Below are 25,175 nucleotides of genomic sequence, written 5' to 3' on the forward strand. Positions count from 1 at the left end.
AATCCCCCCTCCCAAGAGATCACCACCTTTAACACCTTTATGTATATTCTTTCAGGTTCTTTTCCTGTGTGTATATTAATATATGTTTTTGTTTTATAAAAATAGGGTCGAATTATTCATACTGTTTTTACCACTTGCTTTTCACCTAACAATATATACTGGACAGCTTTCAGGCAAATACATATCCATCTACTTAATTTTTAAAAAATACATTTATAGTATTCCACTGTGTGGATTTAACACAATGAATTTAACCAATCCCCTATAGGTAGGCATTTGAGTTGTTACTGTTTTTCTCTGTTATGAACAATGCTGTAATACGCATTTTTATTTGTCTTCTAATATTGGTGTAAGCATTTCTGTAGAATAAATCGATGGAAGTAGAATTGCTTCCAATTAAAATATTAAATTGTAATAGATATTGTCTAATTGCACTGTAGGGAAGTGCATATTTTTTTAGTGCTTGTGGTACTTAACCAAACAAGAGTTATCTGATCAATTCGCATATCCAGGCTTAGAGCCTCGGAGTCACTGTTAACCTTTCTATCTCCTTCGTTTCCTATGGTCCTCCCTAACATCAGGACTTGATGCGTTTTCCTTCAAAATGGCTCTCAAATGTGTTTCCTTCTTCTCTACCCACCCTTGAGTACTTTGTTAGTTCTCCTAAATTACTTTATTGTACATAGTATATACTAGTATCTGAATGTGTTGTGTATGAGTTGTTTCTTCTACTAATGGTAAACTCCTTGAGGGCTAAGAGTCTGTTTTATATTTTTCTTTCTTTTTACCATATCTATTCAACAAATAAGAGGTGCTCCACTGATAATTATTGAACTTTAAGAATTTTGTTTACTCCCCTGCAAATTGGTTAGAACATTATGGCATGAGTCAAAAGACCAGGGCCCACAGTCCAGCTCTGTCACTAACTATCTATGTGATCTTGGTCAGGTTATTTCACTTGTTTGGACCTTACATTTGTCTTCTGAAATGTGAAAGATTGGAACAGACCAGGGTTTCTTAACTTCAGCACTATTGCTCTTCTGGGACAAATAACTCTCTGTTGTGGGTGCCGTTTTGTGCATTCTAGGATGTTTAGCAGCATTCCTGGCCTCTACCCACTAGATGCCAGTGGCACCCTCTCTAGTTGTGACAACCAAAAATGTCTCCAGACGTTGCTACATGTCCCTGGGCAGGGGCAAAATTGTGTCCAGTTGAGAACTACCAGAGTAGACCAGCACTTCTTAACCTTTTATGAGTCACGAAGCTCCATTACCATCTGATGAAAGCTATGGACTGTCTTCCCAGTACAATGCATACCATTCAAATAATTTTGCGTACCATTTCAGGTCTTTTATGGTCCTCAGGTTAAGAAATTACTGGTTTATGTGATCTCTAAGGTCCATTTTGTCACTTAATTTTATGAAAATTATTTAAGGTCTAAGGGAAAGGTACATTTTTTGATGTTCTGTGCAGTGTTTTGGGACGCTCAGTACAGATAATAATTCACTTTGTATCCCAAATTCACATCTATTAGTTTGGTTATATTTGAAGTGTGAAACATGTTAATGACAATAAAACCAAGGACTAAATATTCTTCCAGTACTGTTGATGGCTCTCCATGCCTTATACACAGTAAGTTGCACTAGGCATACTCAACCAACAATATACAGTGTTATCATATATCCATGTACATACTCTGGTTTTGTAAGAGCTTTAACAGAGATGCTGTACATCCTGGGAACCTCCTGTTAGTGAGCACTGGAAGTGTTTTACCATAAACTTGCCCTGGCAAATGTATAAAATACAACACATTGCATTCCCTAGGATTTATCCAGGTCTGCAGTGGATGCAGTGAATGAACGGATATTAGTGCTTATAACGTATATCGGATGTGGAATCTCCTCCATTTTCCTGGGAGTTGCAATAGTGACATACATAGCTTTTCAGTAAGTTGGTAGAGTCTCACTCTAAATTTAGTTTGGTTTGATGGATGCTATTGGCATTGTAACCTTGTTAATTTCATGTTAGTTTCACAAAAAGTTTCTTATCACAATAGGGAGAGGCCAGATCCATTAGATTATGAAGTGGGCAGGTTAAAAACAAAACAAAACAACCAAGGCTTCTCTGAAAAAGAAAAAAGATTGTAATTAAATTTTAAGAAAGCAAGAGCTGGGATAGGGAGGGTGGGAGGGAGATGCAAGAGGGAGGAGATATGGGGATATATGTATATGTATAGCTGATTTACTTTGTTATAAAGCAGAAACTAACACACCATTGTAAAACAATTATACTCCAATAAAGATGTTTAAAAAAATCTAATGAATCAGAATTACTCAAATAAATAAATAAATAAAAAAGCAAGAGGGTTGAGATAGGAGAAGGTTTCTCTAACAGGATACAAAAACACTAACCATAAAAGAAAAAGTTGACAAATCAGACTTCATTAAAATTAAGAACTTCTTTTCATCAAAAGATACCATGAAAATAGTGAAAAGGCAAACCACAGATTGGGAGAAGATATTCACAATGCATATATCTGACGAAGGATTTGTATGCAGAATATATAAAAACTACAGAGCAAAAGGCAAAAGAAAGACAATACAGTTAAAAATGGGCAAAAGAGGGCTTCCCTGGTGGCGCAGTGGTTGAGATGCAGGGGACACGGGTTCGTGCCTGCCGATGCAGGGGACACGGGTTCGTGCCCCGGTCCTGGAAGATCCCACATGCCGTGGAGTGGCTGGGCCCGCGGGCCATGGCCGCTGAACCTGCGCGTCCGGAGCTTGTACTCTGCAACGGGAGAGGCCACAACAATAAGAGGCCCGTGTACCGCAAAAAAAAAAAAAAAAAAAATGGGCAAAAGACTTGAACAAACACCTCACAAAAGAAGATATCCATGTCTAGTCCTAACCTCTACCCAAATGGCTAACAAGCGTATGACAAGGTTCTCAAAATCATTACTCATCAGAAAAATGCTAATCAAAACCACAATTATACTTTTATGCCCCCACCAGAATGGTTAAAATTAAAAATACTGAAAATAGCAAGGATCAACAAGGATATGGAAAACTACAAATGGCACAGACACTTTGGAAAATTCTTTGGCAGTACTTACTAAAGATAAATATCCATCAGCTGTTGACCCAGAAATTTCACTGTTAGGGAGAGATGATTGTATATGTCCACGGAAAGATATATACAAGAATATTCACAGCAGCTTCACTTATAGTGGCCCCAAATTGGAAACAACCCCAATGTACATTAACAGTTGACTAACTTGTAGTATATTCATAAAATAGAATGCTTCACAGCAGTAAAAATGAACAAACTACCATTGGCCTTTGAACAACATGGGTTTGTTGTTCAAACAAACTGTGAGAGTTCGCTTATATGCAGATTTTTTCAATAGTGAATACTATGGGGGCTGCATGATTCTGGGCTGGTTGAATCCGAGGATACAGAATCGTGGATAAGGAGGAGGGACAACTACAAGTTATAAGCGGATTTTCGACTGCTCGGAGGGTCAGTGCCCCTAACTCCCAAGGTTCAACTATACTTCTACATAATATAATGTAATATCTAAATCTCATAGACAGAGAGTTGAGCAAAGGAAGCAAGAAAAAAAAGAGAACGTGCTGTATGGTTCCATTTATTTGAAGTTTCAAGTACAGGCAAAACTAAACCTATGCGGATAGAAGTTAAACTATTGGTTACCTCTAGTGGAGGGTATTTAATGGGAGAAGGAATGAAGGAGCCTTCTGAGACGCTGAAAACACTCTACCTCTTGATCTGTGTGGGGGTTCCACGGGTGTATTCATTTGTAAAGATTCAGTGAGTTGCATTCTTAGGACTTGTGTACTTACCCTACCCCAATTTAAAAAACCCACGTACACACAAAATGAAAATTGCAAAATTTAAATCAATAGACATATAATAGAAATGCAAAAGAATCAAAGGGAAAGATTTTTTTTTAATTTGGAAAATACAGGATCAGTTTTCACAAGTACAATTGTGATCACTTAGTGAAACTTAAGGTCATATTTCCATGATGCTAAATATCTGGATCTTTGGAAATACCCAAGTAGCTACTTGAAATGGTTTCCATAAGTCATCCCGCTATTTGGTCATATGTAGATCCAGCCTTGAGTCTGCTGAAGGAGTGGTGGGAGAACTGTAGTATCCAGGAAACTCTTTCCTTCCTTCTCTTCAAAAGAAAAAAGAAACAGAAAAAAGGAGACTGCTTAGCTGAGAGAGGCTATTATAATTCCTGTCAGTGAAGGTCACCATGTTTAGAATACTTTGACTCTACCTGGAAAGAGAGTGGGGGACTCGAAAATTCAGTACATATAAGATAATATGGATAATTTAATTTTAATAGGCAGTTCTTTTATTCTTTCACTTATTATGCAGATAAAACATGGCGATGCTTAATCAAAAACAGAGACCCTACCTAACATTGTGCCTTTTCCTTTAGCAAATTTCGAAAAGATCATCCTTCCAAAATCCTGATCAACCTGTGCACAGCACTACTGATGCTAAACCTGGTATTTCTGGTCAATTCCTAGTCATCATCATTCCAGAAATCGGGCCTTTGTATCACAGCCACTGTAGCACTTCATTACTTCCTGCTCATTTCTTTGACTTGGATGGGTCTGGAGGCAGTCCACATGTATTTTGCTCTAGTCAAAGTCTTCAATATATACATTCCCAATTATATCCTTAAATTTTGTCTGTTTGGTTGGGGCAAGTATATCTGCCATGCTCCTTGATGTCTTTGTCTCAAGCCTGTGTCTGTCTAATTCTAGCTCCATTAGACAAATTATTTGGGACCAAATGCTGTTACTATCATAGGTAAGGAGTTAAGGATTGCTTCACTGGTGTTTGGGTGGACATTTCTTTTTCTGTCTGTATTGCTCTATAAATTCAACTTTTAACCTCTATGGTGAGGAATCGGTCCACACATATTTACTGAGCACCTGCTTGTGTGCTGTGCTAAATGCTGGATCTACAGTAGTGAACCTGTCAGCTTTTATCCTTCCCTTTACTCAAGTTACAATCCCAGCAAATACACACGGATACAACAGCCAACACTGAGGTAGCGGTCCATGAGCCTGACGCGGTTTGAAGTGTCTCGTTTAGTCTAAGTGTCTCATACTCATTTAATCTTCACAATACCTCTCTGGGAAAGGTTTCATCATTGTTCCCATTTAAGAGATGAGAATGCTGAGGCACAAAGAGATTAGGTAATTTGCCAGAGTTTACACAGCTAGTAAGTGGCAGAACTGGGATTTGAACCAGGGGGTCTGTCTCCATAGTTTGGACTTTGACCTCTAGGATCCAGTCATATTGTTTAAGGGCCAGGGAAAAGACTTGCAAGATGTGAGAGGGTGCTGGCTCAGACATGCCCCCATTCACACCACGCCTCATGACTGTCACCGTTCTGCTGCCCTATAGAAGAAGCCAGGTAGGAACTCAGCATGAGCAGTTCCTAATTTAAATGTCATTTCATTGGTTGGCTTTCCTGCATTTCTGACTGACATGGACAACTCAGCCCTTCCCCACCCCTTGTCTATTCAAACCGGCTTTGAGGTTCAGAAAATGTGTTGGATCCATAAGGGATGTGTATTAAGTGAGATGCGTAGGATACCCGGGAAGATAGATTTTATCTTCCACTGCCTTGGTGAAGACAGTAGCTTTGCAATTAGCTACTCATCCTTTTAATGAGTTCATTAACGTGGTACATGCTTTCTTTGGATACACGGTTAGTGCTATTAGCCATGGTAATGTGGGGAGCAGAGACGGGCAAATGCTAAACAAAGCATGATCTAAGAAGTGGTTTGAGTATAGTTTGGAACCCGTCAGAAATACAAAGCCAAAAGCAGTCAGAACACTCCCTTTTGTGCCTGGCAACCCTCACCTCGAGTCAACTGGAAGATTGAAAAATGTTGTGGAAGAGGCTTCATGAATAACCCAGAAGGCGGATATCCCACATCTGGCTAAATGTGCAGGGGCTGGGAATAGCACTCGTTCCCCCGGCATCACTCATTCTCGGCTTCCTCGTCCGACCCTTCTTCCTTCACCTGCTCCTTCGTGTTGGTATTCCCCGGGGCTGGCTTCTCATCTCCTTGATCTGGACATTCCACACACACTTTCTGGGGTGCAGGGGGGAGGCAGGCAAGGCTAAGGCTTGGTAATTGGAGGCAGGAAAAACTTGAGGAGTGTCAAGTACACACCCAAGCCAAGGCCAAGCCATGGTGAAGGCCTGACCGGCTCAACCAGTAAAGATACAACGAGCCGCTTTCAGACTCAGTTGATGACTTACGTAGAGGGTGAAAAGACAAGTAGCTAAAGCTGCCAGCTCCCAGGTCCTTTCTCCCCACACTATAAAGAATGACACCCAAACCAGAGAGAGCAGATGGCTGCCACACGAGTCACAGGATTCCCTGCTGCTGACGAGCCAGCTCTCAGGTGAAGCTATGTGGTTTCTACTGTGCAGCTCTGTTCTGAGGGCGCAGGGTGCAAAGCCCCACCCTGCCTCAGAGCCCGGGAGGCGATGAGAAGCTGCATCATGACAGCCTTCTGGGGAGAAGAGTAGGAGATGGCCTCGGAGCCCCTCCTCACAGGCCTGCCTCGTCTTCTCGAATTCGTGGAGGATCACCACAAGGCATTCCACCCAAACTCAGATGAGTCGTGGTACAAGCCTTTGCCTGCTTGGTCTCTGGCTCCCTGCAAGGTCGGCCAGGGAGCCACTGCAGAGCTGGCCCGCTACAGGGAGTCTCAGAGCGTTTAAATATTAGACAGATGCAATCAACTGTTAGGAAAATAAACATTAGTCTCTGTTTGTGTTTGAAGTTCTGTCTTCCTAATGCCAAAACAACCTGTTGAAAAGGTTTCATTCCTTTATTTAAATCCCTGTCGAAGGCAGTAGATATATTTGTCCACATTTTTTAATAACCAGTAGGCATCTTTTTTGGTTTAATTAGCAAAGTGTTAACACAGCTTGGGGACTGTCTCACGACTTTCTTCCTAAATGCGAGACCTCCCTCCATCCCTCCCTTCCGGCCCCAAACTAGTATTTTTTTCATCTGCATCGTGCTGGGCCCTGTGCTAGGTGCGCCACACACAGAGCAGAAGGGACTGTCCTGTTAATCACAGGATAGGACGATGGAGGATTTCTTAAGATGCTTGGCACTCTGGGGTTTGAAACAGCTTTGGAAAGTATCTTACAAAACCCCCAAAATGTGTGCAGGTGTTATGCTCCTAGTTTAGGAGAAATACATTGTGAAAAAGAAAGAAGTCTTTTAAGTTTTGCAAATGTACAGGTAATTGGATTTTTAAACCCTGTGTCTATACTCATGTCACGTTTGACCACTTTGACTGAACTGATTGCTTTATTATACTTGGGCTGAATTGACTGATCATTAACTGGTCGATCTAGTCAAAATGTCAAACTAGTAACGAGCGTGGAAACGGCTCCCCTGTCAGAAAAGCACTGAAGGCTGCAGCTGATTGTCTGTGCCCTTCCTCCAAGGTGGCCTAGACAAAAAGAGACCGGGAACTAAGGGGCAGTGTTGAAAGAGATACACATTGGCAGCCAATCCTCCGAGAAGAAATGCTTTATGCGAACTTGCATTCCCATGAACTAGATGTGCCAAGTTGATTTTTGGCACTTGTGCTATTTTTAATAACCAGTGGGTGTTGTACTGAAGCCATTGGCATGCTGTTTAGTTTAGCAGATTAGAGAACTCCTAGAAATGTTTAACCTGGAAGAATTCACAAACATTTTGCAAACAATGGTATTTTGATGCCCACACATCTGTGGCTCATTTAAAGTGTCTTAATGTATCAGTGCCAACAGTCATTGATCGGGAGCTCTCCCACTTCCTAATGGGATGCCTTTGGCTTGCTTTCTCACTCTAGGAATCCCAGCGATTGTGGTGGTGATTATACTCGGTGTGAAAAAAGATCTGTATGGGACTCTGAGCTCAACGACTCCATTGTAAGTACCAGCATGTCTGCTTCTCCAGTGGTAACGCTCTTGGCCATCAGGGTATGGTGAGGTGCTCCCTGGCCTGGGGCTTGGTCTTGACACTGGCTTCAGGGAGGAAATTGGCCTCAGCCTTTTTACCCTAACAAAGTCATGCGTGCACTGATATAATGGTTAGGTGTCTGCGCTCAGTATGACCTTGGTCAATCAACTTACTTTACCTCTTCCTTCCATTTCCTCCTCTGGGAAACGGGGATAATAATGTTTGCTCTCAGCGTTGGGTGCAGATTAAAATGACACCATGTATGTAAAGTGCTCAGCATGTGGCCTGTCCCATCGGTGATACATATCTGGTAGCGATTATTAATTAATGAATAGTTTATTTATCTATTTATTTATTTAATTTTTTGACTGGTAAAGAGCTCTCAAATTTATTAAATGGGACTATAATAATGATGTAAATACCATGCAAGAAAACATAATAAATAAAAGAAATCAGCATTGTAGACATCTGGCAGCTATCATGATTAGAAAGCTTGCAGAACTTAGGAGTTGGAACGGCCAACGAAATACTGAAACGGGTTGGAAAACGTTTCTGTATTTCAACGACAAAGGTCTCCCCTGAAGAAGACTCCACCACTTTCCTCTGTAAATTGGCTCAGCTTTGTTGTCCTGTGGTTGTACTTTTCTTGCTTGCTTTTTCTTTGCTCTTTTTGATATATAAAGCCCATCTCTTTGGTTCTCTCAACCACAGGTGCCAGAGAGTAGCTATTCAAGTCGCTCTACCTCTCCAGAACCTTCTTTTACAGGCCTGTAGATAGTTACCATGCAGTCCTTCAGACTGCACAACCTCACTTTACGCTTTGGATTGTTTTTTACTTACCCGTATCCATTCTCTGTATCATAGCCTCTCAAGTTCTTTTTCACTATAGAGTTCCTCTCCCACTGGACTGGAATCAAATGCACAAGGTCTTGCCCTCCAAACTTCTTCGTCTTTCATATTGAGATGACAGTTTCCAGAGGGTCAAAATTATATTGCCCCTGCCAGCAGATGCCTTGTAATTATAATTGCTCCTTATCCTTTCTCTTTCTCCCTTTTCTCTTCCCTTCCTTTTCATCTCCTCCTCCATCCTCCCTCCTTGCTTGTTTTGTGACTTAAAGGGTCCCCAGTGCGTATCTAATGGTGATTCTTCTTCAAAGATCAAAAGCAAAAGCAAAACCAGAACAAAACCAACTCCACTCCCCCTGAAAAAGCCCTTTCATGTGTGAATTGGTCAGTAAGAGGCAGACTGCTCTAAGAGCTTTTAAAAAATAATTATATTTTGAAGGAGTAATACATGCATACGGTAGAAAATTCAAAAGTACAAAAGGGTAGAGGATGAAAAGTGAAGTCCACTCCCAACACCAAGCTTCCCAGTTTCCGTCCCTTGATGCAACTCTTATTGCCAACAATCGAATTTGTGTAGATATTCTCTTGTACACTTTGTCACCCAAATAGTAGATATACACTGCTTCGTACTTAACAGTATGTCTTGGAGATGATTCTCTAACCAAATATATAGCGCCGCCTTTTTAAAAGAGTTTTCTATAGCCTCTTTTAAGGCTGAAGATGATATTCAGGGAAACTTAAGTTTTTCTGTTTTTTTTTTTTTTTGACCACGAAGTTGAATGTCTTTCTTGTTATAAGCCACAGACATTTTGCAATGAATGCCCAATTCATTGCACTTCAGATTGGCTAATAAGCATGTGCAGGAATGCAGCAGCAATATTTATTAAATCTAAAATCTTTTTGAAAATTTATTTTTTAAAAATATTTATTTATTTATTTTGGCTGTGCTGGGTCTTAGTTGCAGCACGCGGGAATCTTTAGTTCCATCATGTGGACTTCTTAGTTGCAGCACGCATGCAGGATCTAGTTCCCCGACCGGGGCTCAAGCCGGGGCCCCCTGCATTGGGAGCGTGGAGTCTTACCCACTGGACCACCAGGGAAGTCCTGAAAATTTATTTTATTGAAGTAAAGTTGATTTACAGTGTTGTGTTAATTTCTGGTGTATGGCAAAGTGATTCAGTTATACATATATATAATAGTTTGCATTCGCTAATCCCAAACTCCCAATCCATCCCTCCCCCATCCCCCATCCCCCTTGGCAACTACAAATCTGGGGAACCCTAAGTATTAGATTCTATTAGGGAAATTAAATGCTTTACCCCTACTCCCTTGAGACCCACACAAACACACACAAACTCACATACAGATGAAAGTATCCACACCAACGTGAACAATATGACCACAGGGGATATTCCTAGCTCTGGAGAAGAGGTCTCAGCTAAGTTGACACACAGTTAAATTAGTGAAGCTTGTCTATGTTCAAAAATCACAGGTAATGCATGTAGTAATTGGAAATGTTATGAGATGAATTATCTGTTCCCATAAATCACTGCATAATTCTTCTTTAATAGAAACTGTAAAGCCGTTAATCAATCCAGTGACCAGTGTTGCCTTTTGGAATTCAAACCTGTAGCTGTGGTGCGGGGTTGAAAATAAACATCATATTTGAAAGCAATACAGTTAGAGCTGTCTTCTTTTTGTTGAATTTTCATTAACTCTGATGATCTCATCGCTATTTGATATAGCAGTCCAAAAAGCCAGTCATTACCCGTGTCCTTTCACTGTGAAATTTATCATGCGAAGCAGAATTTATCCTGCAAATACAAGCTCAGGTGTAAGCCACTTCGGGGGGAATTACATAATGTGTTTTTCTGCTATTGAGGAAGAGAATAGCCTCCCAGGGAATTGGACTGAGAGGTTTCTTCATGTGTAGGGCAGAAATATCCTCTAGGATTTTTAACTTGACGCTGGGAAGAACCCTGGACTGGGGCTCAGGAGACTGGGGTTCTGGTGCCAGCTCTGTCTGCAGTGAGCATGAGAGAACTCTGTCGAGCTGGTTTACACTCTAGGCCTAGGTGTTCTCGTGTGAAATGAAACTGACTCGGTGATCGTCAGAGTCGCATTAAAAATAGGAGTTCATGTTTCTCTACCTCACAATGGCCTTCTCTCCTTGGTCTCTCCCAGTTGTTGGATTAAAGATGATCCTATCTTTTACATCGGTCCGGGAGGATCCCACGTGCCGCGGAGCTGCTGGGCCCGTGAGCCATGGCCGCTGAGCCTGCGCGTCCGGAGCCTGTGCTCCGCAACGGGAGAGGCCACAACAGTGAGAGGCCCGCGTACCACAAAAAAAAAAAAGATGATCCTGTCTTTTACATCTCAGTGGTGGGTGATTTTTGCCTCATGTTTCTCATGAATCTCTCCACGTTCTGCACTGTTCTTTTGCTCAACCGAATTCCATGAAATCCCAAAGCCAGAAGACTCGACGGAAGATGATGCTGCATGACCTCAAAGGCACAACCAGCCTGACATCCTTACTTGGCCTCACCTGGGGGTTTGCCTTTTTTGCCTGGGGAGCTGTGAGGATCCTTTTCTTGTATCTTTTTGCCATTTTTAACACTTTGCAAGGTAACTGTTGCTTCTCTGTACTTTCTCTGGCTAGCTAAACCTCCATCAAGGTTTTTGCTGCTTTGGAAAATCTTACCTTTAGTATTCAGTATTTTTTCAAAGGAGGAAAAAATAATCCAAGGGGCCTCTGCTGTCAATGACTGACAGGCAGCCACTAGAAACATTGGCTAGATGTTAGGGCTTCATTAAACGAGACCACTCTCTCTTACTCAGGGATGTAGAGAGAAATCCAGATAGCTAACTCAACTGCAGCTAGTTGGCCATGTCTCTATCGAACACTGATAGGCAGTACACCCTACAGTATTCATTACATCAACACATTGTGCTCGTAAGTGTACAGATTCACACCTGTGTTGACATTTTGAAGTACATAATCCCATGGAACATAGCAATTACTGGACAGTAGAAACATTAAACTGCTGACCCCATAGACTCTGGCTGCATCAGATATCCTCATACTGTGGGAAGGAGCCAGGTTAGGAAATTGTAGAGCCATAGAGGATTGAACGTGGAGAGCAAAGAGCAGTGGGCCACGGCAAGAAGCCAAGGTTCTGGTCTTGGTTTTGCTACAAATCAGTCTTGAAAACGTCACCACAGCTGGTTGAATTAGATGACCCTAAACGAATGACTCTATAGCTCTTTAGTCTCCTGTCTGTTTTCTGGTGAGAGGAACAAAGGATTAATGAAGTTATTCAATGGTAGGCCAAAGATGGCATGAGGAGTAAAAGGTAGGGCTCTGGTTAATACACTTCTGAGTAATTGCTGCTGTTCATTATAATCTGAATTCTTATAATCTGCTTATCTGAACATCTTGGCAGGAAGAGGCATGCAGAATGATTTCCTGGGCGTCTCAAAGTCCACCCCATGCTCTTATCCTCAAGTTTGGGCCAGCTCATTTGGGGTACTGGGGCAGGCTGTGAGTCGACTTGGGCAGTCCATTGAGTTAAGGTCTCCCTTATTGCTCTTAACTACTTATTCATTCAATAAACCCTTTTACCAGAGTACAGGGAACTGGTGGTCCCATAGGGTGCTTCAGCAAGAAAGAGTTCTATGGTCAAAGAAATTTGGGAAATGCACAAAACTACCCCTCCCCATTCTTGAAATGACACAATGTTCCCTAGCATGGTACAAGTTCTGAGAAATTCTGCTGGGGGAAAATAACTTTAAAAATTTGTTTTAAATTGAACATTTTTTAAAACCTCAGAGTCCTTTGTTATTGTGGTTGTTAACCCCTGAGGAACCTTGGGAAATATGAGCTGCTCTGCAGTTAATATAGGCCAGGCATTGGCAAGGTGCTGCAGGGCGTGGGGGAAAAATCCAAACTAAAGTATACTCTTTGACGGCAAGTCCTGTGATTCAAGAAACCATCTCATTTTAGAGCAATGCAGTGTATCAATTGGAACTTTTGTCCCACTGGATTCCACCAACCTTACACGGCCAATTCTGATTGGAATATAAAGAGACACAAGATATGTTGTTCTCCGTCCGTGTGCCGTCTTTATTCCTTCTGACACTAGGGCCAGAATTTTTAGGAGCTCTCCACACTACTGTCGCGTGGTTTCCTTTGAGGCTACCAGTGCTTGGTTGTATCTTAGATCGTCAACCGAGGGCCCGGTGATGGTTCTGCACTTTACCTCTTGACCTTACCTGGCCTCCACTGAGGTAGCCTGGTCTCAGTAACATGATGCTTTGAGAACGAAGCTGCCTTGCTCTAGAATGTGGACAGAGGTAGATTCGTAAACTAGGTGCCTGTGTGGATTTCTTCCTAAGCAGTAACTCCAGGCTACTCTTGGGCTCACGAGTTCTGAGGAGAAACACACTCAACCTTATGGAAAGAGGGGTTAAAGGAATAGCTGATAAAAGAACCAGAAAGCAAAGAAGTTTAGAGCTTAAAGCGGGGGAGGGGTGTTTTGCAAAAACAGCATGTGCTCCATTCCTGTGGTGGAAGGAGAGAGTCGTGTCTAAGTGGGAAGCCTGGATGGGTAGATGCAGAATCCAATGGGAGATCTCCTGAGGATGAAAACCAAAGCCCAGATCCAACATCAACAGAGCCAAGCTGTCTGCGTCTGTCAGATGCACTTTATGTCAATCAAGCACCAAGGCTTGCTAGTTCCTAGTCCCGCCTACAAGGTAGAATGCGCCATCTTGCAGAAGGGGGTGTTTTCAGAGCTCTGAGTTTCAAACTCTAGTCCCATGGACACACACACACACACACACACACACACACACACACACACACAGGTCTCAAATATTCAAAACAAGAATGCAATGAAACAAGTGAACAAATTAGCCATTTAAAAGACAGATGGTAGGGCTTCCCTGGTGGCGCAGTGGTTGAGAGTCCCCCTGCCGATGCAGGGGACATGGGTTCGTGCCCCAGTGCGGGAAGATCCCACATGCCGCGGAGCGGCTGGGCCCGTGAGCCGTGGCCGCTGAGGCTGCGCGTCCGGAGCCTGTGCTCTGCAACGGGAGAGGCCACAACAGTGAGAGGCCCGCGTACTGCGCAAAAAAAAAAAAAAAAAAAAAAAAGCAGATGGCAAGTTTGTAATTCTGGCTGAAGGGGGTTGCCCTGTGGTCGTGTGAAAAAATGATGCTCTTGCTGAGCCATTTCTGAAGGAGGGATGCACAAATAAAAATGCAGGTGACAAAAACCTGACATCTTCCCTCCTGCCTATGTGCTAGTGAGTAAGCAGATCAATCTGTTATTGGAAAGAAAAAGGAAGGCTGTCAGGAAGAAAGGGCGAGCTGGCAGGCAGCTCATTGGAATTCACAGAATAACCTTTAAGTCTGAGAACTAGCTGAACTCCATGCAGGAAATCAGAGCAGTAAGAGGGGCTGGTTGTCACTGTGGCCCCTTGTTCCTGCTGAAGCTGGAGGAGTTTTACCTGCTTGGAGACTGGGATTTGCTCTCATCAGGCTGCCGGACCACCTTCCAGGTAGCTGCTGCTCAGAAAGAGTGAAGGCTGCTGGCTTCCTCTCCACTGCTGTTTGGTTACAAATGGAGATAAAGCCCTCAGGGGAGGTAGTGGGGCTTGTCACTTGTCACCGTTTAGCCTCCAGATTGCTGCCTCCCACCTGGAATCAGAGTCTCAGTGCTGGGGCCAGGAAAGCCAGGTCTTCCCGATCCAACTTCCCCTCAAGTGACAGGAAGTCACAAGCCACCACTTGAAACTTCCTAGAGACAGAGAGCTCCGCACTCCATAAAGCAGAGCGTTTAACGTCCCTTTTCTTTTCTTTCTTTTTTTAAATTGAACTATACTTGCTGTACAATATCGTATGTTACAGGTGTAACATACAATTATGTATGTTACATAATTCTTAAAGGTTACACTCCATTTAGAGTTATTATAAAATATTGGCTCTATTCCCTGTGTTGCACAATATATACTTATAGCTTATTTATTTTACACATAGTACTTTGTACCTCTTAGTCCCCTACCCATTCCTCTCTCCACTGGTAACCACTAGTTTTAATGTCTCTTTTTTAAAATTTGAAATATATTTGACATATAGCATTGTGTAAATTTAAGGTGTACAACGTGTTGATTTGATACATTGTATATTGTAATACAATTGCCATTGTCGCTTCTAATCAGCTCTGAATCTTATCTGGGTCATCCTTTCCAGGGGGGTGGGTTGGAGAGAGAGAGAGAGAGAGAGAGAGAGAACAACATCTTTTATAACCTAATCTTGGAAGGGACATGCCATCACTTCTGCCATATTCTATTGGTACAACATGGGAGGAGACTACATAAGGATGTGAATGACAGGATATGGGTATCACCGAGAGCCATCTCAGAGGCTGGTTCCCACTGCAGACCTTATCTCTCAAGCTCTAGGACAGACAGCAGCCCAGGAGGAAAACTGCGGTTGACATGAAACCTTGATACAGACCTTCTTGCTAGCACTACCATTGAGAGAGAGGCTAGAAAGGTGACCTCAGAAAGCTAGTAATAGCCTTGGGGTTCCTTAGAAGGAGTATTGATGGTGACAAGAGTAGGCTTGAGTCTAGGCATTGGTGACAGCGAGTGAAAGAAGCTGAAAAAGACTGACCTTCTTCTCCTGGCTAGGGTTCCTCATTTTTGTGTTCCACTGGGTGATGAAGGAGCATGCCCAGTGGATACTGGTAAGATGCCATTTGGGGTAAGGTATTGAATTTACAGGTTTTCCAAACTGATGAGATTTACTTGTCTCCTGACGAGTTCATACACCATCAGCATCAAATGGAGGCTGTTTCCATGTCAGGAAAAAGATTTGTGCTTTTGTGCGGAGATGAATGAAGTCAGGTGAAAGATGTGACTTCGGCCATATTTTAACATAATGAAGCTTCGCTTTTGGCCCAAATTCCTTGGACTGCTTGTCCTTGCTGTCACTTAAGTCTCAATTCAATTAAAAGAACATTGGGGACTTCCTTGGTGGCACAGTGGTTGGGAGTCTGCCTGCCAGTGCAGGGGACACGGGTTCGAGCCCTGGTCCGGGAAGATCCCACATGCCACGGAGCAACTAAGCCCGTGCACCACAGCTACTGAGCCTGCGCTCTACAGCCTGCAAGCCACAACTACTGAGTCTGTGAGCCACAACTACTGAAGCCCGCGCACCTAGAGCCCACGCTCTGCAACAAGAGAAGCCACCGCAATGAGAAGCCCGCACACCGCAACGAAGAGTAGCCCCTGCTCGCCGCATCTAGAGAAAGCCCGCACACAGCAACGAAGACCCAACGCAGCCAAAAATAAATAAATAAATAATTTAAAAAAAAAAAAAAAAGAACATTGATTGAGTGCCTATGGTGTTCCGGGCACTGGGTCACAGGGGCTTTCTGGCCTGTAGCCAACAGTTGACTGAGCAGATGTGGGAAGCAAGAAGTCATGGTGGAGGAGAGAGCTTGTCAGCATCCCTAAGATGCCTGGCTGGTGGCAGCCCAGATGGACCAGTGGCCCTTCCTGCACGGTGGGAGGTATAGTGGACTCTGGTGTTGCCTCTGAGAATATCTCCAGTTCAGGCAAACTGGTTTTCTATGCATCAAAATGCTCTTCCATCCAATTCAGGTAGCTTCGCTCAGTCTCAATGCAAAGCTCAGTTTATTGCCTTTAGGGAAGGCGATGCTTGAGCTAGAAGATGCTATAAGTAGCACAGAGATCCAGTTCTTTTTTGCTGGGCATGTCAGTAACCTGCTGGTCCCTGTGCTGGGCTCTAGGGAAAGCGGTCTTCCTTGATAAGTGAATTGGCCCTGCCTGTACCACATATTATAGTTCAAACTTACTTCTCACAACTTCATAGAAAAGCTGCCTCCTTGAGGTACCCAGAACGAACAGACTGTACATTGGGCTTTATATTTTTAACAGGATTCTTAAGGTATAATTTACACATTTGAAGTGTAGAATTTGATGAGTTTTCTGTTTTTAACTGTTTGGGGAGTCATTTCAGATGGCAGCAGCCTGTGTGAGCTCGATGTTGGGCAGAAACAGGAAAGACTGAAGAAAACCTTTGCGCACAACTTGTTGACACCGTCCGTCAAGTCAACTGCAACTAGTTCCATTTTCAAATCTTTAGGCTCCGCCCAAGGCACTCCTTCAAAAACAAGCTCCCCAAATGGTGAGAGAAAAGGCTACACTGTCTATACTTATATTCCAGAGGTATTGAATTAGTGTGAGGCCACAGACGTGGTCTTGGGAAATGATTCCTCCTCAAAACGAAATGCACATGTGCATGTGCACACCTGGGCTTACTCTGGACTGAGAAAGTGTGCATAGAAGCACCTAGTGAACTTAGTATGTACAAATCAGTGGGTTATTAGATTCACTGAGGAGAGAAGAGACTGGAGGTAAAGAAAAAAAATTGCATGGGTAATTGCAAACAATCGTCACAAACTGTTAAAATCCGAAGGTACCTCATACATTGTCTAGTGCAATCCCCTCATTTTACAGATGAGGAACCTTAAGCAGGAAGAGGAGAACGCCTTATGGACAGTCCCGTCAGCAGCAGAATTGGGGCCAGAAGCTAGTGGCCCCCAAGCTAGTGCTCATCGCACCCCACCGAGAATACCGGCTGAGCTGCACATTACTCTTAGAGGCTCACCTTCTTCCACAGGAAGCCAAGCTTCTAGGTACAGAGACAGACGTGAGGTGGAGATGGGTGTTAGGAGGGAAAGTGTAGGGAAAGGATAGCTGTAAAGGCCTAAAGTAAGCAGAAAGGCAAACTAGAGCAAAAACTTAAGAACTTCAAGGTGATGTTATGATAACTCCGTGTTCTGTGCTTCCAGATGGACCATAGTGCAGTGGCCTTTGGTTGCCTTTCTTAAAGACCAGAGTAGACTCCGGTTCACACACAGAACACCTCTGGTGGCCTAGCTGTAGTCATTCTCTCCATCTCGGTGCTGGTGGTAGAATGGCCTCATCCCCCTGTAGTTTTCATTCTATTGGCTCCATCAGCAGTTCTATTTCCAAGGGCTGTAGTCAATCTGGAAGCAGTATGGTGGGTTAAAAAAAAAGGGACCAAACTTAGAGTCAGAAGAGTTTGGCTCAACTCACTAACTCCATGACCTTGGGCACATCACTTCCCTACTCGGAACTCCATTCCCTCTACCTTCAACATGGTGGGGTGTGGGGGGCAGGATGAATCATCTCCAAAGGGCCTACCAGCTTCAGGACTGTGTGAGGCCACACCATTTTCCAGTTTAGGCTCATTGACTAGTGTTGGAGTCTCTGCCTCCATTTCTACATGGGCAAGTCGGTGCATGTGAAGAAAATCTTTCCGTGGCCACAAGCGTCCATCAAATTTCTGGCCAGCTAACTTGCTGATATCTTGGTGCCCATGTGGAGCCACTGGGGAGCCATGGCATATAGAGGCACGAACTGTGGAAGGTTTTTAGTGGATAATAGTTGGATCTGATTGGGGAATATGTTCAAGAGGGTGAGTTAGGCTTGGCTCCCCTGCTGTCCTTGAGGGATATTGTTTCATCAGCAAATATACAGCCCAAATGGACATACTTTTCTTTGAAAGAGTAGTAGTAAATACCATGTCCAGGATTTTAATGTCGTTGGACCAAGCTATAGACCTGGAGAGCCCAGGGGCCTGAAGCCAGCACTGAGATGCTTGTCAGTTATGACAGTAACTCAGCCAGTGGGGCAGGTAGTCCAGCCTCTTGGGCCACAGGTTCTACGACTGCAACCTGGATGCTGCCATCAGACATATGGCAGCCAGAAACTCGATTCCATTGGCACTGAGTGAAAACTTGCACCCTCTGTACCACTAGGCACTCTCAAACTTGAGAAACAGCTGAACCTTCAGAGCAGGAATATCAAATTCATAGGGGATACAGATAGGTGTGTTATCATTTTATGTTGTCTTTTCCTGAAGGCCTCCAAGGTTTGTCCATGACTAGCCTCCTCTAGGTTAAGGTTACTGTGAATAACATAGCCTGTTATTCACAAGGCAGGAAGAACAGATGCACTTGTAATTGCTTAACAGTACTGTCAGGATGAATTAATTCACCCCAAATTTAGATTAAACTATCTGAGGAAAGCGCCACAACTTTTACTTCCTTTCTAATTCTTCTATTTATTCCTTCATTTGATAAACATGTCTTATGATTCTACTATGTGCAAAGTCCCTAATGCCACAGCTGAAAATGCTCTTTTTTTTTTTTTTTTTTTTTTTTTGCGGTACGCAGGCCTCTCACTGTTGCGGCCTCTCCCATTGAGGAGCACAGGCTCCGGACGCGCAGGCTCAGCGGCCATGGCTCACAGGCCCAGCCGCTCCGCGGCACGTGGGATCTTCCCGGACTGGGGCACGAACCCGTGTCCCCTGCATCGGCAGGCGTGACTCTCAACCACTGCGCCACCAGGGAAGCCCTCTTTTTTTCTTTAATGCAGACAATTTGATGAAGATCTCAACTGTTTCTCTCCTTTGAGTTGTGAAGCTGTGGAAATCAAAATGAATTCCATTCACAAACAAAGATTTCTTCAATAAATCCCAGCCGAGATACCCACCTTCCCCTACCCCCAGATTGGGGAAAATGTTGATTTTGTGAAAGCATCTGCTTCAACTTTGTATTCTAAATATTATTTTGGAAGGGGCAGAATGAGATAACATTTAGTGAATATTAAAGCCAGAATAATTCTCCTATTCATTGTAATAGTTCTTTCTTACATTTTTTGTAGAGAAGATATGAGCCTATAGTTATGATATGTTAGGCGAGAGCTGTCTACAGCGTTGGAGATTTTGTTTCGAAAACTCTTGTGTCTACATCCTGAAAGAAAAAACAAAAAAAGATCGTGATCAGGGTCCTTACAGTGCTGAGAGTCAAACAATTTCAGGTGGCAGAAGTTTCCAGGTACCCAGTTGGCCTGACACCCACGCAGGCAGTAGATAAGAAAAGTCACAAGGTCATACCTTTTGGGGAAAAAAAGATGCTATCCTGTTGGCTTGTCATGACAAAGCACCTGAAATCCGCTTTACTAAAGTTACTCTTTTGATTGAAGCCCCTTGTTAAAATGTCAACATGTTTTGTGAAAACGGTGGCTCATCAACCCACAGACACCCATCAGTTCCCTAGCGGGGATGAACTTCTCAACCAAGACAGCCCCTGAGGGCACAGGAGGCAGGGTTCTGAGGAAGGGAACAGAACAGGAGCTGTCTGAAGCTGGTGGTTTTTCCTAGGGAGCAAAGGTCAGGGTGAGCAACAGTAAGGGATGGAAGAGAGAAGACTCATCCAAAGGCAATGGAGTGACCCCGAGGATGAACTTTGCCTGCCTTACACTCTGTGGCTAAGCATGATGTGTGGCTTTTTTTTTTTTTTTTTTTTTTGCGGTACGCGGGCCTCCCACTGCTGTGGCCTCTCCCGTTGCGGAGCGCAGGCTCTGGACGCGCAGGCTCAGCGGCCATAGCTCACGGGCCCAGCCGCTCCGTGGCACGTGGGACCCTCCCGGACTGGGGCACAAACCCACATCCCCTGCATCGGCAGGCGGACTCTTAACCACTGCGCCACCAGGGAAGTCCTGAAAATATATTTTGATCCCATCTTCTAGGACCCTTCAGCTCTGAATAGGGAGGGCTCAGTTGTGGGAGAAGGAAATCTGCTTATATTCCCCATCTTACCATACTCTTGGCATGATACTCACAAAGTGAGATTCATAGAAAAGGGGGAGGCATATGGCATTCAGGGCCCTGCATTGGAGGACTCTGGTGTGAGTATTAAGAAAAGCCCCCAAAGAAATCAATAGTAAGTGGTAACTTCAAATATTGAAAAAAAAATTCATCTCATCTAAATGCATAAGAAAGCTACAGATGTTTCTTTAACATATGTAGTCTTATGCAAATGTTTATGTGAATTAAACAAAAAGTTGGGACTGGCAAATTCTCAAGTTTTCAAGATTTACTTATGTGAACCTAGTATTCATCATAGAAACAGGTGGAAGGTTTTTGCTCATACCTCCTATCACTTAGATGGGAGGGGAGGCAAGCCTGAAGGATGTGCTACATTAATGGGGGAAGGCACTCAAATCGGGGGATGTACTAGACAGATGGTTAGATAGTTAGATAGATAGATAGATAGATAGATAGTTTTCACCTTCAGAATGTTAGCCAGCTCATCCATCGTGCTTAGCTGGTTTGGGGCAGCAAGGGGACTAGAAATAGAAATGAATCTGGGTTGCAGTGAATTTTGATGAAGGCCTAGTTCATGCAAAAAAAGATTAAAAAATAAATCTTCAGCCCACCAATTCCCAGAGGAATGGAAAAGTTTAGAGCAATTGTAGGGGAAGAATAAAGACCTAGACCTACAGCCTCCATCAAATCTTCGACACTGGCCCTTTCAGGGGTAGAGACAGAGGGGTATACTTTATAGTGGATCAGACTTCCCCAGTTGGTGGACCTAAAAAATCAAGTTGTGAAGGCTGACAGTGAGTTGGATTGTCCTCTAGCTGTTTTCCACCCCCAAAATATTCTCCCAGTCCTTCTTCCCATCCTTTATTAACCTCAAAATGGTTGTGTAATATACCTACTCCTCTGCATCTTGGCTTTTTTGATACTGTTGTTGTTTTACATTTAGCAATATGTCAGAACATGAAGGGTTTTTAAGACTGCATGGTATTCCATTGTATGGCTATACCATAACTTTTTAAACAGGTTTCCTAATGATGGTTTCCAAATGTTTGCTATTTCAAAAGAATGCTACAATAAATAGTCTTGTACATGTCCCCCAAAAAAGAAATAGGTTTGTGGACTTGAGGTTGGGGGACTATTTCCTAACACTGGGACCAGTGGCCATACAGCTAGTGACTGCTTCCTTTTGACTGAGTCCAGAAATGTGAGCAAGTAAAGGTTTCAGGGAGGTCTGACATTCTTTTAAGCTGTTTATCTGACCAAGTACAGCATGCTGGTCATTACAGGTGCTTCCTCTGGGCCCAGCCCTATGCCAAACACCACAGAGGATGCAGTGATATATAAGCCACAGTGCTACCCATAAGAAACTGGAGCTGTCCTTGGGGTAATAAAACACCCACACCAGTAACAAATTGTAGTAACAAATGTTCACCCTTCAAACTGTGTGGTAGAGACCCTCAGGCATAATGTACAGAAGTCACTTAATTATAAATCTAATTCCTCAAATACTTACTGAGAATCCACTATGTTTGAGATGCTAAATAAGACAGATACAATTCCTACAATTGACTGGGGAGACAGGAAACCAAATGTCCAATAACAATACTGTGTGTGATACTGTCATACACTATTACTGGAGGTTTCAATTTATACAGCTGGTGGGAGGACAAATAGATACAGCCTCTTTGGAGAACTGTTTCATAGTTTCTAATAAAAAATTAAACAACTCTATGACCCAGCAATTCCACTCCTAGGTATACGCCTTAGAAAAATGCAAACATATGTCCACAAAAAGACTTGTACACAAATGTTCATAGCCGCTTGGTATTCGTAACAGCCCAAAACATGGAAACAACCCAAATACTCATCAGCAGTGGGAGCAAACAAATTGTGGGAGACTCATACAGAGTAATATTACATGACAGTGAAAAGAGAATGAACTATGGATACACAGAACAACACGGGTAAATGTAAAATATATACTGAGTCAAATAAACCAGACATTAAAGATTATATACAGTATGATTTCATTTATATGAACAGGCAAAAATAATTGATGATTATAGAACTCAGGATAGAGGTTATCTCTGAGGGAAGGGCATATACTGGGAAGGTGCAAGAGGGAAATTTCTGGGGTGCTGGAAATGGTATGTATCTTGATCTAGATGTTGGTTACAAAGGAATATATACATATAAAAGTTCATCCAGCTGCACACTTAAAATAGAACCTTTTATCCACTTTATGTATGCTGTCTCTCAACTGAAAAGTAGAAGGGAAAAACTTTTTGGAGGGTACTTTAGCAGTATCCACCCAAACTTAAATGTACATGTAATTATCCCCAGAAATCCAATTTCTAGCATTTTATCCTAGCATAGAAATATAAAGATGTATGGGCAAAGTTCTTTACAGCAACCCTGGAACAGTGAAAACTGAAAATAAACTAAAGCCCAGCAATATCATAATGGTTAAATAAATGTGGGCTATATATAATATGAGATAATATGCAGCTAATAAAAAGAATAAGTTACATCAATATGATTAATAATGTAAAGATGTCCACAATATAGTTTGTGCTAAAAAGCAAATTGCAAAATAGTACATATAGTATGATAAAATATGTGTAAAAATAAAACCGTGTGGGTATGCATATCCATATATATGTGGTCCACAGAAAGTCTGTAAGGATACCCACCCTCTTGTTAACAGTGGTTTACCTCTGGGGAGAGTGATTGGTGGGGACTTTCACTTTTTATTTTATATTCTTATGGATTGTTTTAATTTTTATAAAATTAAAGCCTATATACTTTTTGTAATTTAAAATGTTAGTAATAAAAAAATAAAATTTTAGTAATTTTAGTAAATAAATAATTTTAGTAATGATCAAATACGTGTAGTGCTCTGAGTTTCCCTGTCTTGGCTGTTATCATTCACTCACTGAGATAGTAACAGTAGAAGTAATCAAAGGGGGATTGTTGAGAAAGATGACAAATTCAGTCTTGGACATCTGGTTTTGAGATGCCTGCAGGACATTCAGGTGTAGATGTTTAGAAAGGAGTTGGATAGGTAGGTCTGGATCAGAGGGGAGCAGTTAGGGATGGAGATAGAGATTTGGGGGGTATGGATGGCGATCAAAGCCACTGTAGGAATCAATGTGATTATTGAGGGATAGTATATAGCGGAATAATGGAAGCAAGGAGGCCCAGACGTGAGGAACACGAAGGGGCCGACAGAAGTGGATCAGCCTGCAAAAGCCATCTTGAAGGAATGGCTAGAGAGGTAGGAAGGAAACCAAAAGTATGAGGGGTCATGCAAGCCAAAAAGGGAGAGGTTCACAACAGACAAAGTGGTGACAATATGCTGCGGAGAGTGGAGATATGAAAAGGGGAGGAATATCTCTTCAGGATTTAGTGACAAGGAAACTCTAGTGAGATCAGGAGGTTGAGTGTGTAGGGGGACAAATGTAGCTCTTTCATGCTTAAGGAAACTTTTTTTTTTTTTTTTTTTTTTTTGCGGTACGTGGGCCTCTCACTGCTGTGGCCTCTCCCGCTGCGGAGCACAGGCTCCGGACACGCAGGCTCAGCGGCCATGGCTCACGGGCCCAGCCGCGCCGCGGCATGTGGGATCTTCCCGGACCGGGGCAGGAACCCGTGTCCCCTGCATCGGCAGGCGGACTCTCAACCACTGCGCCACCAGGGAAGCCCAACTTTTTTTTTTAATATAGAATTTTTTCATGGGAGTCAAACTATTGAAACAAATGCCACTACCCCCCCCTCCTCACTAGCTGTTATTATTATTTCTTGTAAACATTTCACTAATTCTTAGAGAATGGTCTCATGGGAAGCTGCTCTGAAGTGCTTTTTCAGTTACTTGAGTCTGCGATCAGTGTGGTAAGTTGCTGGCAGGCATTTTGGTGAAAGACCCATCCATAGTTAGGAAGGATGAGGCCAGTGGGCGGATTCTAAACCTACATTGATTGCTCAAAAATATAGCTCTTTCAATAAATTTAGTTGCTATGTTGCAGGAGGTGGTGGTGGAGATGGGGGTCACTGGAAAGGATTGAGGTTGAGACAGATTTTTTTTTTAATATAGTATTAAAATCAGAAAGACTTGAACACATTTACATGGTGATGGGAAGTATCAATAGCTAGTTGAAGTATAGAGATTGAAATACTGAGGGGGAGAGGGTACGATTTAGCCAACCAAGCAAGGAAGGAGGGGATGGGGTCCATAGCCCAGATGGACAGACACCTCCTAGACAGAAGGTGAGACACTCCATTGTAACAGGAAGGAAGGAGGAAACGGTGGGAGTGGATGCTGGCAAATTTATAGATGTGGTAATAGGAATTTAAGGTAGTTCTGATAGCTTCTATTTTCTCTCTGAAGTAGGAGGTGATGTTACCTGCTGAGAGTGAGGGGAGAAGTGATAAGATGGAGAAGGTTTAAAATAGCTGCTATGGAGAACAGGAGGAAGCGCTGAATGAGGAAACAGAAGAACTTGTAGGCCTCCTTCAAGCTCCACTTGAGGTCATAATCGGGGGGATGGTGTGAGTTCATCTCCTGGGAGTGAGGGTAGA

At 42.9% G+C, this 25,175-nt stretch overlaps 1 protein-coding gene across 1 annotated transcript in view; it reads left to right on the forward strand.

Annotated features, from left to right (window-relative positions):
* ADGRG4 (adhesion G protein-coupled receptor G4) overlaps nt 1-25,175 on the forward strand; it is a 97,768-nt gene that overhangs the window by 40,143 nt on the left and 32,450 nt on the right. Inside the window, 9 exon segments of the mRNA XM_004278747.1 lie at nt 1,825-1,946; nt 4,472-4,740; nt 7,918-7,996; nt 11,058-11,088; nt 11,247-11,315; nt 11,318-11,498; nt 15,569-15,641; nt 16,888-17,131; nt 17,423-17,601. Of these exon segments, the coding sequence (XP_004278795.1) occupies nt 1,825-1,946; nt 4,472-4,740; nt 7,918-7,996; nt 11,058-11,088; nt 11,247-11,315; nt 11,318-11,498; nt 15,569-15,641; nt 16,888-17,131; nt 17,423-17,601 (1,247 nt within the window).

The sequence above is a fragment of the Orcinus orca genome, chromosome X, assembly GCF_937001465.1.
Source record: "Orcinus orca chromosome X, mOrcOrc1.1, whole genome shotgun sequence".
Lineage (NCBI taxonomy): Eukaryota > Metazoa > Chordata > Mammalia > Artiodactyla > Delphinidae > Orcinus > Orcinus orca.